Below are 17005 nucleotides of genomic sequence, written 5' to 3' on the forward strand. Positions count from 1 at the left end.
GCCCAGCATTCTATCCACTGTGCCACTAGCTGCCTATCATGTTATATGCTATAGAGTTCTATAATCATCTCCTTTGCCGGTCCCCATTCATAAAGTAGCTCCTTGCAAAAAAAGATTGTTTTATTCTTTTTGCTTGTATCCCCAGTGCCTATCGCAGTGCCAGGCACAGACTTGGTACTTAAATACTTGTTGATTGATTGAGTTAGGTATTCTATAAACTCCATATGTTTTACAATCCCCGAAAGATCTCTGATTTTATGACACACATGAGACCATACTTAAAAGTACTTCAGTGTATAACCGTTGAAGTTACTGGAAAACAAATTTTTATTTTGGAGATTTTGAAGGGGCAAATTTCTTGACAGCCCTTGAGATAACTGGAGAGCACCCCAGGGCATTACAAAACCAAGGTTTAGAAGCACTGCACAGAAGCCCAAATGTTCTCATCATGTATCAACTTTCAAGGACATTTACCCAGAGAAACCTGAGCTTCCTTTCCAATTTCGTTTTACCTTAAGATTCCTTGAAACATTCTAAGACTCCAGAGGCTGAGAAAAACCCCTGAGTGGGAAAGAGGTACTCAAGTTTCAACTAATGTTTATGGGAAAACACACCCACCAAATGCCTGGAATCATTTCTGATAGATAATCAGATAATCAAACATTGGTAACATGAAATTTCCAACTAGACTATGTATGAAATGCACAAGGGACAAACAATATAGACAAACTTCAAAGTTTTCCCTTATTCTTTGGGATTTAAAAAAATATTGGCCTGCAAATCAGTTTATCTTATGTCACAAATGTCCCCATCCCCCAATTTTTAACTTGTTGCCCAGATGGCCCTAATATTGAAACTAGTTAGCATTTGTATTGCATTTTAGCTTTTCAAAGTACTTTACAAATATTAACCTCATTCAATCTTCACAGCAATCCTGGTAGTTAAGTGCTATTATTATCCTTACTTTACAGGTGAGGAAACTGAGGCAGTCAGAAATTAAGTGACTTTTCCAGAGAGTCACACAACTAGTAAGCTTATGAGAGCAGATTTGAACTCAGGTTTTCTTAATTCTAGGTCCAAGCTCTATTCGCTTGAGGAAGGTGAGGGTGGGAACTGGAGACAGAGAAACATCAGAAATTACTGGTGTGTAAATAGAGATTTGAAGAGTTGCCTAGGGCAACTTCAGTCAACCACAGGATCATATAGTTTGAAGTAGGAGGGCCATCTAGTCCAACACCCTCATTTTGCAAGTGAGGAAACTGAGGCCCAGGGAAGTTAAGTAGTTTGCCTGAGGTTACACAGAAAGTATCAGAAATGTACATTTAAACCTAGGTGCTGTGACCCTAGAGCTAGTGACCAAAATTTCCACTGTGTTATGAGGTCTCTCTACCCAAGACCATACAGCTATTAGGGCAGGATTGATAGACAGATAGATAGATAGATAGATAGATAGATAGATAGATAGATAGACCCCAGTTTTCCTTACTTAAAAGGCTAACTCTGAGTACTCTACCAAATTGGCCACTATGTATGCCCACCTGCACAAAAGATCAAAATGTCAAGTGTACAACGAAAGAATCAATTAAAAACCTTTTGTAGGAGAAAGAATGGGAACCAGTACATCAATCACAGCTGTATTTTACCTTGTGCTTCCAATTTACATTCTATAGTATAAACAATGCTTCCTAGCATTATAGAGCCTATTCTTGGCTTTCAGGAAGTTTTGCCCATTCCTTTTATTCAATATGAAATGAAATAGGTTTTAGAGTTTACAATACATATGCATATAAGAATAAAGAGATTGATTTTTCATAAAGAAACTTTATTTGGAATCTGATAACAATTTTTGTATCATTAAGTTGTCAAATGTTTATCAGAACATAAAATCAGCATGACCCTTGATTCTGTTGTCAACCTATAATTTTCTTTTCTGTATAGTTTTTTGAAAGACACCCATATATCATGTTCAGTTTCCAGTTTGTTTACATTTTCCCTGTCTGTGAATCTGGAAAGCTCTCCTTTTCATCTCCAACTCCTAACTTCCTCAAATCCCAGCTAAAATCCCATTACCTACAGGAATCCTTTCTTAATCCCCCTTAGTTCTGCTGCCTTCCTTCTGTTAACTATTTCTAATTTATCCTTCGTATAATGCATATATTGTTTTTTATATAGTTTTTGCGTGTTGTCTCCTGCATTAGACTATGAGCTCCTTGAGGGCAGACTGTCTTTTGCCATTCTTTGTATCCCCAGCACTTAGCACTAGCTGGCCCATAGGAGACAGTTAATGTTTATTGACTGATTGTTTCTTGTCTTGATTTGATTGCAAGAAAGAATAAGAATCCTGATTCTCTGAGGCAAGTTGTTACAAATGGAATTAAGTGGTAGTCACAAATGAAACTAAATGGAATTCATTTAGTAAGAATGGGACAGGCTTCTCCCAGGGTATGCTGAAAATGTAACTTCATTGATTAGAAATGATACGGTGTTTCTGGTTATTACACATTTCAATTACATCATCTTGAATGATGTTGAGCGAAAAGGGTTTTGTCCTCAAACTTCATTTGTTGGGTTTGGATTGGAAGCAATTATTACCCCAATTACACTTTCAAATTTTTCAGATGCATCCTTACGCCCAGTCAATAGAAAGTCCTTCCCTTTCCTACCCCACCTTGGCCTTCACCAAGTCTCTCTCCAATCCACATATTTTACCACTACAACTTTGGAAGATTTCAATAGGATAATAGTTATTTGGCAAAAATTCCCCATATTCCCCCTAGAGTATTAGTAACCGTATTCTAAATCTACTTCAAGTGTTGCTTCTACTTGGCTATCATTCATTTTAATACATTAGATAGATAGATGATAGACAGACAGACAGATAGATAGATAGATGATAGACAGACAGATGGACAGATAGATGATAGACAGAGAGATAGATGATAGACAGATAGATGGATAGATGATAGACAGACAGACAGACAGACAGATAGATATAGCTATACTTTTTATTGATGTATTTTGGTTTTTATATCACTATATCTGTCCATTTCTCCCTCCCAGAAAGCCATCCCATAAAAGACAAAAAAAGAGGAAAAAATAATTGATTGATACATCGAACACTGCGGCCAATACCTCCCACCTCTTTAAAAAAAAAAAAAGTGGAGTGGGAGCCATTTGTTTCTTTCGACCTAAATTATTTACTTTTTCTCTTTTTGTGTTTTCACAGGTACCTAGAGAAGAAGTATGATGAGGCCTACGACTTCTTTAGGAAGCATAAAGCTGTGACCCAATACATCTTCTATGGCATTTTATTAGCAGGTACTTCAGTCGGAAGGGAGACAACCACCTTTTTCAGGTTTCAGTCAAAGGGCTGCGCTTCTGAATGGAATGCTGAGGAAAACTCTCCACTTGTGCTAGAGGAAAAATTCCTCCTATCCTTCAGAGCATCACAAATGTGGTCAAGATGCTCTTTGCCACACAAGCAAAGCATAGGGAAAGTGAACACACGTTGTTCCCCTTGAAATGCCCAGTTTATGAGGCAACACAACATAAAAGCTATTGAGGGGGATGTTATTGAAACTTCCTTAAGCTAACTACCATGCTTACTGACATTGGGCACTGAGTCGTAACAATAGTTTTGGTGGTGTAATGTTGCTTTATTTCTAAGGCAAAGAAAACTGTGGAAACAAAGGGGGAAATCTTCCCATTACTCTAAGGCAAAGCAATGACCTCTGTTAAACAAGCTATTGTTAAGTGCCTACTGTGTGCCGGGCACTGTGCTAGACATTGGGGACACAAAGGCAAAAATGAAACTATCCTTACCCTTCAGGAGCTGTGTGTATATAAATGAATGTCTACAGAAAAGATACAAGATAAATACAACATGAATCTATTGGGAGAGGATATCAATGAGCTAGGATAGAGTACTGGGCCTGGAGTTAGGAAGAGCTAAATTCAAAACTAGTCTGAGACACTTAATTAGCTTTGTGACTCTAGGCAAGTCACTTAACCTCTCAGCCTCCCTAAGAAGGGAGGAGAAAACAGGGGACTGTAAGAGTTGGTAAAAGTGAGGCAGGAATGCATTTTTAGTGTGGAGGATGGACAGTGCAAATGCTAGACAGTAATTCTAGCATGCTGGGCGGCTAGGTGGGGAAGGGGATAGAGCACTGGGCTTGGAACCAAGAAGACTAATCTTCATGAGTTCAAACCCAGGAAAAGGCAAAACCACTCCAGTCACAAAGAGTGAAGACTGAAATGACTGAACAACATGTGTCAGTCACTAGGCTAAGCCCCTGTGGGTACAAATAGACAAAGTAAAACAACACAAATAAATCTGGAACATGGAAATGCCAAGGGGCCACCTGTTTTATACCCTTGCTTTCAAATACCTAAACCAGATCACACAAATGAGAAGCCCTCCTATTTTTAAGTGCTTCCAGAGTAGAAGATTTGACTTTCTAATGTTAAGCAACCCCTAGGAGGTCCCATTTTATTCCACCCCTGGTTTTCTCAGTCACTCTGGACAAATCACCTATCCTCCCTTCAACCTGGTTTCTCCCATTCATGATATTATGCCAAGCTGCACCTCCTAAGCCTAACATTGGAATGAACAATCAAACAGAAAAATCATGACAAAGATTAATTTGTGGTATTAATTGCTGTGTAAAGGAAACGAGAAAGACCACCCTCCCCACTTTGCTACCTTTTAGGACTTCGCATGGTAAAAATAAATTAAAGTCCCCATTTTCATGATTGTTTAAACCCACACACACACACATACACACATGCAAAATCTAATTATCAAATATGCATATATATTTGATATAGGTCAGACAGTTACCAAAGCTCCAAGTTAACATGGTTAAAATAGCTAAAATTGGAAGCTACCAGATGACCTAAGAACTAACATGAGTTCCTCCCCTTCCCACCCACAATGTCAGAGACTCACATTTGATTGATAACTTTTTACACTTCCCTATCCTTTGCTCCACCCCTAAATCCCTGCCCCCTGTTAAAAACAAATGAACTTGCCTTTTTTTTTCTTTTGGTTGATTTATATGGAGAGAAATATTGGAGAGCTTTGTAGGTGGGAAACATGGGTCAGAGTGTGAAAATTCTGGAGAATGGGAGTGCTTCCTGGGAGACTAGAGTCCAGTGGGATCAAGTAGAGTGGCATGGGGGTGTAGCTCTTGAGAAATGAAGTGGTGGGTTTTTTTTAAGTTTGTCTCCTTGAGGCTTTCTTTTTTTTTTTTTTTTGTGCAGAGGAAGGCATTTTATTAAGCTCCTTGAGAGAGTGGGTGTAGTGCTCACGGGAACACTCACACCTACTTGAGGCTTTCTTTTAATCAGAGGAAGAAACCCCTTTTATGGCAAGGTAAAAATAAAACTAAGGTCAAGTTAATGGGCATCATTCTTCTCCCCACTAAGTATTGGTTTCAAAATAGAAGAGCTAGAATTTGTCTTTTTTAAAGCATTGATTTGATGATGCTGTTCACGTTGCTTTGCCAGCCCCATTTTGGGAAACTTGCTTGCTCTAGGTGTGAAAAATGCTAGCTATGGCTCTGCTCTGCCTTGATTAAGTCTCTCCTCATCATAGCCTTGGCACGGTAGTTGCTACCTGTTCACTGTATATGTGATGAATAGTGTGTTCATTTCTTTCCTTGACAGGCTTCTTGATTCTAGTGACTGCAGCTTGCGTGGTGAACTTCCATAGAGCCCTTCCACTTTTTGTCTTCACTGTTGCCGCCATATTCTTTGTTCTTTGGGACTACTTGATAGCCAAATATGAAAGTCAGATTGCTGTGTTCTGGTCTCCTGGTGGCAGATTCCTAAGCAAGCATTGGTTCTGGTTGAAGTGGTGAGTATGAGATATCTTTCTAAAATCCCACACGGGTGGGATTTTAGTGTGAAGTCACACACATAGTACCTGAGTCAGGAATCAGGATTAGTGCTCAGGTTTTCCCAAGTCCCTATTGTTGGTGGATGGGAGGTGGGGATTTATGCTAGGAGTTCCCTCCAGAGGGAATCACAAATCCAAACCCAAAAGATGATTAGATGCTACAAGAGTATCCCAAGGGAAACTGTGGAAATCAGACCATTTGGAGAGTTTTAACTATGGGTTGGCAAGCTGTCTGTCCTGTCTTCTACACAAACCTACTTAGAGGAGAAAGGCTGGATAGCTCACCTCTTGAGGTCTTTTCCAGCTCCTTGATCCTTTAAAACAATGTTGGTGTTACCCATTCCATATAGATGACACACTTAGGAAAGTCAGCAACTGGGCATCTCTTTTCCTAATTCCTCAGAATAAAAAAGGAGATATGGAGGGAGCTGGTTATTAGACTTCTCAACTCTGAGTGATTTGCTCATGTAAACACACCCATAGAGATAGTCCTTGTCTATCACAAATTCTTCCTGCCTGAGTGTGTTAATACTGTTAGCATTAATCAAGTGTTTAGATAAGTCATCAACTTGTCATTCCCTGGGGCAAAATGAAAAGTCCTTCAAAAATTTGGCTGTCATTTGAAAACACATCAAGGCATCTCAACAACCATCTTTCCTTTCTCTTAGGCTGATGTGGATCTTGCTGGTTGTAGGAATCATTTGCTGGCTAATTTTTGATACAGCCAAACAGGGAACCCAGTCTCTGGTGTCCTTTGGTGGGCTTGTGTTCTATGTTCTCCTGATGCTAATATTTTCTAAGTACCCAACTAGGGTAAGTAATAAGGAAATCTTTGCATTCATTTTCGTCTCTTGTTCACATTTTAAACATTTGGCCTTTATGGCATTATATATATAGTATGCATTGGTTGCTTTAAAAAATGTTTTTTTATTTTCTTTCTTATATCACTGTCATTTCTTAATGACTCTCCTTTCACTTCTCTTTCCCCCAATAGAACCCTCCCTTTTAACAAAGGAGAATGGCTAAGTGAAAGAAATCATGGACATGGTTTCTATAGTTATGCCTGATCATGTAGCTGTAGTCAACTGGAAATGCTGCTTCAATAATTTTCTCTAACGAGTCAGTCAACCCCCTCCCAAAATGGAACCCATCACTTTTGGAGCAAAAGTTCCAAGCCAACATACATTCCAACACCATAGATCTTGATTTTTTTTAAATCCATAACTGTCTGCATTTGAATATTGAATTGTTTACCTTTTTATTGCTCTAAAAACTTATCTGTAGTATCCTTAAAACTGCTTTATTGACAACAAACCACTTTCTCAATCTATATTGAGAATCTATATTGAGTGAGAGGGTTGTTCTAACAGGGAAGAGAGTGAATCCCCAGAACATATATTGTCACATAATCACCAACACTAGGAGTTTTCAATCCAGAGGAAACAAAAGCTTTGCAGTGACCCAAATTCTTCCATGTAACCTTTGACCATCACAAACATTGTCTGAACTGCAATCAGCACTATTCCCTTAGTTCTATATTTTGAAGCTAATCAAGTCTTTGTATAGTGAGATAGGAATGAATCATCAAGGCTGAATTTCAATTACATTATTCTCAAACAGCTTGGTACAGAGGAGAAAAAAGTGCCGGATTTGGTGACTTCAAGGATCAACACTAGTATTTACTGTTTATGTGACCTTCAACAAGTCACTCAACCTTTCTAGGCCTCAGTTTCCTCCTCTGAAAAATGAGGGGGTTGGATAAAATGCTCTTCCAGCTCTAAATACAGGATTTTATGGATGTTGGTAAATGGAAGCAAAACTCTGCCACAGAGCATGAGGGCTATATGGTATCAGACTGGTGCCAGAGTGAAGACCTTATGGTGGAGATAGGATAAAGCCAAGCCACAGCTCCCTTTTATCAATGATTTCACCACTTTTTCACTTGCTGGCATTTGGGCTATCCATCTATCATTGCTCACTTAATCCTACAAGACCAGCCGTTCCTAGTGATATATGTCTTTGATGTCTTCTATTCCTCTTTTGATATAACTCATCTTGGTTGACACAGGGCAGCCTACTTAACACTCACCATGCATCTTTTCATTGCCCTTTGGATCACCTGCAATTCTGATTCTACTAAGATCATGATATTCCTTGATTCATAGCAATAAGGCCTAAGAAGGAAAATATACGTATTAAAGAGATGAATTTTGGCAGAAGAGAGCAGCTTGGGATCTCTGTAAACACTTCAGTCCCCAAGATGCGATCTAACCTAATCTCTTCCTCCAATTCAATTCATCGTCCATCTGCAACATGTAGTCAAGATATGAGCATTAACGAACTAACCTACTGGTTGCCCCTCCAACTTTATGTCATAATCTGGGCATTAGGCATTCTTCATCATCTTTGCTTTCCTCATTTACTTTAATTTTGCCGGATGGCTGATCTTTTGGGTGACCAGTGAGGAGATCCAGTGGTGTTATGAACCCCAGTGCAATCAGTACAATCTCATCCATAAACTGGAATATCTGGGCAATCTCAGCCTTCTTGAAGATGTATTCCTTTTTAATATGACCTTGACTAACACCAAATAAAACGAACATTTCCATATACAAAGTAGAACAAAGAGACTTGTACATACATCTCTAACATGTGCAGCTTGCTTTTCTTTATAATTATGTAATACATTTAATTTGGGAACACCTTTTGGGGCACATGGATTTCTCTATTTTCTGCTTGCCTTGAGGTTGATAATCAGAAGACTGTTAAACAAATTTATCTCTATGGTTGTATTTTCATTGAATCTTGCGTGTTCTCATATTGTAGGAGAGCCTTTAAGATGGCATTTTATTACACAGGTCAAAAGCTTTTGGGGGCAGGGATCATGGAAGTAATCAACAAATGACTCAACCATAAAATATTCTTTAGATGTTTCCTCAGTTCTGTGACTATGAAAAGTGGCCTGCTGTGGAAAATCAGCTGCAAAATACCACATGTTCCCTTTTCATATTTTCAAGGATTTCTTCAATGTATGCACAGACTATTCTTATCATGATCCCATATAAAGGAAGAAGTAGTTGTTTGTCTTTTTGGTAATCGTGCCATCCATGATCTTTTCCTTTTATGGTGTCTTCCCATCTGGGAGCTGTTGTAATTGTGTGCAATATTTTCTCCTCTTTGTCTTTTCTTCCAGCTTGTTGGTTAAGTTTTCACTTTTGCTCTAACTACTCTGATCTGATTTCATTGGCTTGTCCATGGCTTTTACATGATGTTTCAGACCAGTCACACCCTTTAGTAATACAAAACCAAGAGTGGGAATCACTGGTTGGTCTTACACTGTTGGTGCCAAAGTTAGACACAGTCTTGGTAAGTTTATCACTTCTTGGGACTGCAGTCTTGAAACTTAGGGGATCTGAGGCAATTTGGTAAACCAAAAACTAAGGGCTTTGTTTAGGAAAGGTCTACAAAGGGTAAATCACAATGAACCACCCTATGTCAGGTTCTGCCAGGGTCATTCCATTCTGTATCTTTCTTGACAACTATTCTTGCTGGCTCTATCAAACATGACAGCTGAAAGTCAGCCTCATACTGGTTTGGGAATGCAAGGTGTCATCTTGAGTCCCTTACTACAGCATTTCTCTCCTAATAAGATTAACATTTCCGGTACTTTTATGCATAGGTGTTCTGGAGATCTGTCTTTTGGGGAATTGGATTACAATTTCTTCTTGGTCTTCTCATTCTAAGAACTACAGCTGGATTTGAGGCATTCAATTGGTTGGGGAATCAAGTACAGGTAAGGTTGGATTCAATGCAGGTCATGTTTAACTATCAGGCCTAAGGGCTTTCTCCCCTAGTTCAACAAGCATCATTTTCAGTGATTTTGATATTTAAACATATTGATATCTTTACTCTAGATTTTCTTGGAGAGTTCGGACACAGGAGCCATATTTGTCTTTGGTGACAATTACATAGAACATTTCTTCGCTTTTAAGGTAGGAACCACCAACTTTTCCATGTAACTCAATCCCAAGCTATAAATTTATTTTTATTTGTTTTCATTGATAGAAAGGCAGTAAACCCAACTAAGTCTTTCTTCAGCAACAAAGCAATTGCCTTAAGTAGTTCATGACTTTTCATGATTTTTCAATGATAGAGTATTAGGTAGAGATTTAAAACCTATTTTGGGTGACCAGTCAAGTAAATTCTTTTTATCTAATTGGATTTGTTTTATATTTTATCTGCAAAGAGACATTGATGAGAGGATGGCTCTATCTTTTTTTTTAATTTGGAAAATACTAATACTCCTACCTGAACAGCAATATCATAATTTTTAAGCAATATCATAATTTAATGATTGAGATAGTCTCTATAAATTCCCAGTCTTACACTTTGCCATTTCTTAACCAAAAGGGCACGTGGTCTAACCTTAGTCCTCGGGAACCAATATTAACCCCTGTGTTTGACTGGATTATGTTGTCTTTCTTTATGCTATTGGGTGTATTGTACCTACTATTCTTCTGTTGTAATGTCATTTTGTGTATTCTGGCTCTTCTTCACATCATTCAAGTTATTCCTCTGTATATGTCATACTCACCCTTACTTAGGCATAAAAATATACAATTATCTCCATTAAAAAAAAAGAACAACCATTTGTTTATTCCTTCTTAATCCTTAGGAGACATTATTTGTTCCCGTGTTTTTTGTTTTTTCCCATCTATGATTATTTTGGCACAGATGAGGCCTTTCTTTCTTTTACTGACCTCCTTGCAGATCTAAACCAAAGAGTGAAACGAAAGGGCATGAAGAGTTTAGTAACCTTTCCTACATATTTCCAAGTTATTTTCCATAATGATCATACCAATAAACAGCTCCACCAGCCTTGAATGAGCATGCCTATCTTTTCCACTTTTTTTCAGCTTTGGCAATGGTGGAGTGTAGGGGCGGGTGTGTACTAATGCCTCAGAATTGTTTTACTTTGTGCTTATCTTATTATGAATGACTTGAAACATGTCTATATGATTATTGTGACTTCATCACTTTAAAGCACACCTGGGAAGGACCTTTATCTCCCAATGCAAGTTGGCATCTTCTCTATATTCATTAGAAAGTGCCAGGGGCACTGAAAGGTTTAGTGACTTGTGCAGTTGCACGCTGCCACTACCAAGCTGGATCATTTTTCAAAGAACTATTTCTCAAATATTTTTCTTCTCAAGCCTTTTCTTAAAACCTAAGGAGACACTTGGACAAGTACGTCTCTCTCTTTCACCCGATATTTTCTTCTTGCTGTGAGGCTTCTCCTGGAGGAAGTCCCAAAAATAGGAGAAATTGTTTTTTTCTGTTGAGCACATAGGACATAGCAGGTTCCCCTTCATCACAGAATTAAATGGACAGTAGTCTACCCTACCCCATCATAAAGGGAAAATACCTTTGTTAGCCTGATTCAGTCTGTTTTCCTTTCTCTTCATAAAAGTCCCTTGTTCTACCATACATATCTAAAAGATAGGTTACTGTAAACCTCAAATGACAGTCAGTCATGTGGGGTTTAAAATTGTCCAATCTACAATAAAAGAAACTGAGGCAGAGCTCTGAGTCAATGGCATGGTATTAAAAGGTCCCTCCAGTAAAGTGGACCTCAGATCTTCCTCACAATCTAAGATGCCCCCTTCCTCCATGGCCTTATTTTTATAAAATTTGATACCTGAACCCTCTGGAGGGGCTACACAAAATACACAGTCACATTGGTTGCTAGGCCTTGCTTTGAGGGCCAAAAATGGTATGTTAGCAGGGGGTTCTCAGGTAGGGTGAAGCATGAGGCATCTCCACTAACTAAGTGGTCATAAGATTGCCACCTGCTCATGTTGGACAAGAGAGAGTGGTCCATAGATTAAAAAAAAAATAAGTTGGCAGACTTACCACATAATTGACTCACCTCTGCCATCCTGGGATGGGTCCCCGTAACATGGTAAAACAAGGGTAGAGAGCCTCTAGGTAACTTTCTATGGTTAAGCAAGTGAATTTACAATCTGCAGTTCACAGCTTTGGGGCCTAATATATAGAACTCATAATCACTATCCTTAAGGAATTATGTCAAACTGATTAACACCAATTGGACTAGAGATCTAAGCAAATCATTTCTCACAGTCATTCAGACCAAAAGAGCTCTGACTATAAAACCAGTGTTCAAGATGCCACCCAAACCTTATGAGCACAAAGAGTATGATAAGAAAAAGAAGCATTTAGATTTAGAGGACATGTTCAAATTCTACTCATCGAACTGCCTTGTGACTTTTGGACAAGCTATTTCACTCACTGGGTTTCAGTTTCTTCATTTGAAAAATGAGGCATTGCTGAGTGAGCAGAGCAGAGCCAGGATAACGTTGTGCACAGCCACAGATATATGGATTCCGTGAGGACCAACCCTGACATACTTCGCTCTTCTCAGCAACCTAAGGTGCAAGGACAACTCCAGGGGACTCACGATGGAGAATGCTATCTTCATCCAGAGAAAGAATTATGAAGTTTGAATACAGATTGAGGTGCAGTACATGCTCGCTTTTTTGCTTCTCTTTTGTTTTTGGGGGTTTTTTTGTTTTTTTTTTTTTTGGTTTTTTTTGGTTCTGTTTCTTCTTTCTCATGATTCATTCCATTGGTCATAATTCTTCTCCACAACTTGACTAGTGTATAAATTAATTCAATGCGAAGTTATACATGGTAGTTATATGAGATTATGTGCCGTCTTGGGAAGGGAGCGGGGAGGGAGGGGAGAAAATCTGGAACTCAAAATTATGTAGAACCGTGTGTGGTAAACTAAAAATAAATAAATAAATTTAAAAAAAAAAGAAAAATGAGGCATTAGGACCAAATGACCCCTAATTCCTACCAGCTCTAAATCTAGGATCATGTGGACTCTTCTTCTCCCAGTCCTTCTGCCTACACCCTTCCTGCCAGGATTGTTATGAGGATAATATGTGATATTTATAAAGGACTATATAAATGCTAGCTATCATTGTAACCTCCTAACCTGGTAGAGGTACCCAAACTCTGGCATTCTGACATTAATTAAGACCAACTCTTAAAAAATTTGCCTTATCCTATATTTATAGTCAGGCTGTATGTGGGAAAACCAGAAGTATTGATCCTGCTGGGTTAAAATGGTTTACAGTAATTAGATGAACCATATTTTTTCCCTAATTCAGAGGCCCATATGATTGGGTATTTGAAGAATCCAAAATGAGACATGAATTCTAAGTAACTGAACTTGTCAAATGAAATTGCTTCATCACTGGCATCCTCAAAAGGCCTGCAGGTCAATGAGAGCCACACTCTTATCAACTCAACAAACTAGCAAAAAGCAGAATAAACCCATAGATGCTAATTGAAAGTTTAATCAACCTGAAACTCAATTAAAATCTCTTGTAGATGTCAAACTCTCACTGCTTTTGACAGTAAAGAATAGCTAATACTCAGCTGAGATGACTGGTCTGACTTTCCTGTTGACAAGCCAGTTAAGTAATTTTCATAGATTTATAGATGCCAAGGAGTATTAAGTGCCCCATGCACTCTTTATATTGGGGTAGGGGGCCATTTTTGTAGGACTGTAGATTTTTGAGCTGGAAAGGACTTAGAAGTACAGAAGTATAACTTCCCTCTTTTACAGATGAAGAAACAGAGACCCAGAGAGAGTCCAAGCTGACACTGATAGTAAATGGTAAAACCCAAATTCGAAGGCAGATCCTTTGACTCCAAGTCCACTACTCTTTCCCTGATCTCATATCACCTCACCAAGAAAGATTGTTTCTCATATTTTGTCAGAGCCCACCAATGGGCACCTAAAAACTGAGCAAAAGGAGACTCTGGTCTGCAAATAAATTAAGCACTGAAGTTTCTTCATGAAGGACAGGTGCTATTTTTATACTCCTTTACCTTATGGGGCTCCACTGCTAGATGGGCATCTAGGCAGCACAATGGATAGAATGCCAGGCCTGGAGTCAGGAAGACCTGAATTCGAATCCAGCCTCAGTCACTTACTAGCTATATGATCTTGGGCAGGTCACTTAATCCTATTTGCCTCAGTTTCCTCATCTGTAAAATGAGTTGGAGAAAGAAATGGCAAACCACTCCAGTATCTTTGCCAAAACACAACTTTGCCAAGTTGAAAATGACTGAAAGTCACTAAAATAACAATGCGTCATATCAGTTGTACATGTGACATCATGCAATATGTATTTCCATTTTATCCATGTTGCAAAAGAAAAAAACAGCAAGGAGAATAAAGTGAAAAAGGCATGCTTCACACCAAACAATTAGCTGCTCATCTGGTGTTGTCGTATGAGCTTTGTGACCTGTGTGATTTTCAGTCTCGTCATCTGTGAAGTGTGAGAGGTCATGTTTATACTAGGTTATTAGGAGGAAAGGGTGCTTTACAATTTACAGTGTTATAGGAGTGAGAATTGGTGATTCAGTGAGGGCCTTGGACTAGAGGCTATCTAGGAAGCCTTCTAGATCCAACACCATCGACCAAGACTAATCACCGGGAATCACACACCCCCTGAAGGTGTTGCTTATATCCAACTCCATCCTGTTTAGAAGTCATAATTATGTAAAATATCTTAAATGCTTCTAAAATATTCAATGCAAATTTAAATAATGCCACCACTTCAGAAGACTGATTATTTGCACTAATTAGGACCCAAATTTTAAAGTGGTAGTTTGTTATTCATCACCTAGAAGCATTTGGCTCTCTGCTTTACCATGCTGACTATCAAGGTAGAGTATTATTATTTCCATTTTAAATATGAGGAAACTGAGATCATATTGGGAAAAATAAAAATATTATTCAAATATAAAAAAGAAAGAAAAGAAAGAAGGAAAAGAAGTAAGGAAGGAAGGAAGGAAGGAAGGAAGGAAGGAAGCAAGGAAGCAAGGAAGGAAGGAAGGAAGGAAGAAAGAAAGAAAGGAAGGAAGGAAGGAAGGAAGGAAGGAAGGAAGGAAGGAAGGAAGGAAGGAAGGAAGGAAGGAAGGAGGAAGGAAGGAAGGAAAGAAGGAAAGAGGGAGAAGAAAGAGAAGGAAGGAAGGAAAAGAAAGAAAAGAACCAGATTAGAGAAGTTAGGTGACTTGTCATAAGGCCCTCTCCCTAAATGTTGTACTTTCCTGGCCAAAGACCTGAAAGTGCCAGTGTCAGGAATTAAATTGAGAATAGAATAATCAGGGTGATTAATTACCTATTTTCAGTTTGTAGAGGATGCTTCCTACACTGGTGGTCTACACACATATTGTTGTGAGGGGGGAAGGATTAGGATTTTCTTTAGGTTACTGCTCATGTCCGAGTTGTATCCCAGTTAAAGTTTAAAGATGGATCTGTCAATGGATCTGTCCATGGTTTCAGGAATATTCATCTTGCCCATTAACATCAGGGTTATAAAAGGTATGAGAGAGTACGAATTCTGAATAATGGAACAAATGCCTTTTAGTAATATATATTATTAATACACCTTTCTAAATGGTATGTGCTGCCGTACCTTCTCTCCTAGATTTGGTCATCTGTGCCTGTTACTTACCCTGACCATTCATTCAGCTGGGAGAATAGCATGTGTTAATAGCTCCATAGGAGTTACACAAACTAGGAATGAGGGCCTAAAGAAATACACTTGGACAGAAATACACATCAGGCATCCCCTTGTCAAAGTTCATTCTTATTCGTGTGGGGTTCAGCTAGCTTCAAAAATAATGTGAATGGTGTGCTGGTGAAATTCCATTATAGCAAAGGATTCTGTATATAACAAAGCAAAGCAGATTCAAGGGCTTGGTCCAGCTTAAGAGGAACAATTTGACTGATCTGGTTATATTAAATTCCCTGAAGCATTTTCAGTATGGCAGAGAGAGCATTGGCTCTGGGGAAAAAAAGAATCTGGGTTAAAATCTCGCTTCTGTTGGCTTGCTAGCTATGTGACCTTGGGCAGTCATTTAGCCTCTCTGGGCTTCAGGTTACTCATCTGTAAAAAAAACAAAACAAAACAAAAAGGGATTGGACTAGATATTGGTCTCTGATGTTCCCTCCAGCTCTATTTCTTTGATCCCTGTAAGGGGAATTGGGCGGGGGGGCGGGGAGTTGATGAGGGGGGAGTAGATTTGGTGTGGAACAGGGAGGTAGGTAATAGTCATCCTGTATTCTGTCCTAATCAGGTCATGTTTGTGGTATTCAAAGGAGGACATTGGTAAGCTGAAAAAAATGTTTGGAAGAGGAGATGGAAAGTGGGTCAGTAGAAAGAGTGTCGACTTTGCAGTCAGGAGGCTCACATTGAAACTCACATTGAAACCCCTGCTCTGGCACTTACCATATCTGTGCCACCCTGCAAGTCATTTACCTTCTCTGGGCCTCAGTTTCTTCATCTGGAAAATGAGGTCAGATGGACCCATTATCCATCATTTCCAACTTAATCTATGATTTTACAGCTCTATAATCTGCACTACTGCATAATCCCTACACCAATGAAATCAGGTAGTCAAACAATTTTTTAATTCTCTCTCCTGGATCTATTTTCCAGGCCAGTTGTTTTTCCAATGAGATGTTTCACATTGTCTTCTATTTTTTCATTCTTTTGGTTCTGTTTTATAACTTCTTGATTTCACAGAGACTCATTAGGTTTCATTTGCTCCATTCTAATTTTTAAGCAATTATTTTCTTCAGTGAGCTTTTGGACCTCCTTTTCCATTTGGCCAGTTCTGCTTTTTAAGGCATTCTTCTCCTCATTGGCTTGGACCTCTTTTGCCGTTTGGGTTAGTCTATTTTTTAAGGTGTCATTTTCTTCAGTATTTCTTCAGATTTCCTTTAGCAAGCTCTTGACTCATTTTTCATGATCTTCTTGCATCACTCTCATTTCTCTTCCCAATTTTTCCTCTACTTCACTTACTTGATTTTCCAAATCCTTTTTGAGTTCTTCCATGGTCTGTGACCAATTCGTATTTTTCTTGGAGGCTTTTGACGTACGATCTTTGGCTTTGTTGTCATCTTCTGGTTGTATGTTTTGATCTTCTTTGTCCCCAAAGTAAGATTCTGTAGTCCAAGTTTTTTTATGCTGTTTGCTCATTTTCCTAGTCAAATACTTG

At 38.7% G+C, this 17005-nt stretch overlaps 1 protein-coding gene across 1 annotated transcript in view; it reads left to right on the top strand.

Moving 5' to 3' along the window:
* LOC118832135 (solute carrier family 28 member 3-like) overlaps positions 1 to 17005 on the top strand; it is a 139029-nt gene that overhangs the window by 98148 nt on the left and 23876 nt on the right. The window contains exons 5-9 of the mRNA XM_036739565.1: positions 3227 to 3318; positions 5668 to 5857; positions 6568 to 6712; positions 9579 to 9692; positions 9814 to 9891. Of these exons, the coding sequence (XP_036595460.1) occupies positions 3227 to 3318; positions 5668 to 5857; positions 6568 to 6712; positions 9579 to 9692; positions 9814 to 9891 (619 nt within the window). The remainder of the gene's footprint in view (positions 1 to 3226; positions 3319 to 5667; positions 5858 to 6567; positions 6713 to 9578; positions 9693 to 9813; positions 9892 to 17005) is intronic.

The sequence above is a fragment of the Trichosurus vulpecula genome, chromosome 9 (assembly GCF_011100635.1).
Source record: "Trichosurus vulpecula isolate mTriVul1 chromosome 9, mTriVul1.pri, whole genome shotgun sequence".
In the NCBI taxonomy this organism is placed as follows: Eukaryota; Metazoa; Chordata; class Mammalia; order Diprotodontia; family Phalangeridae; genus Trichosurus; species Trichosurus vulpecula.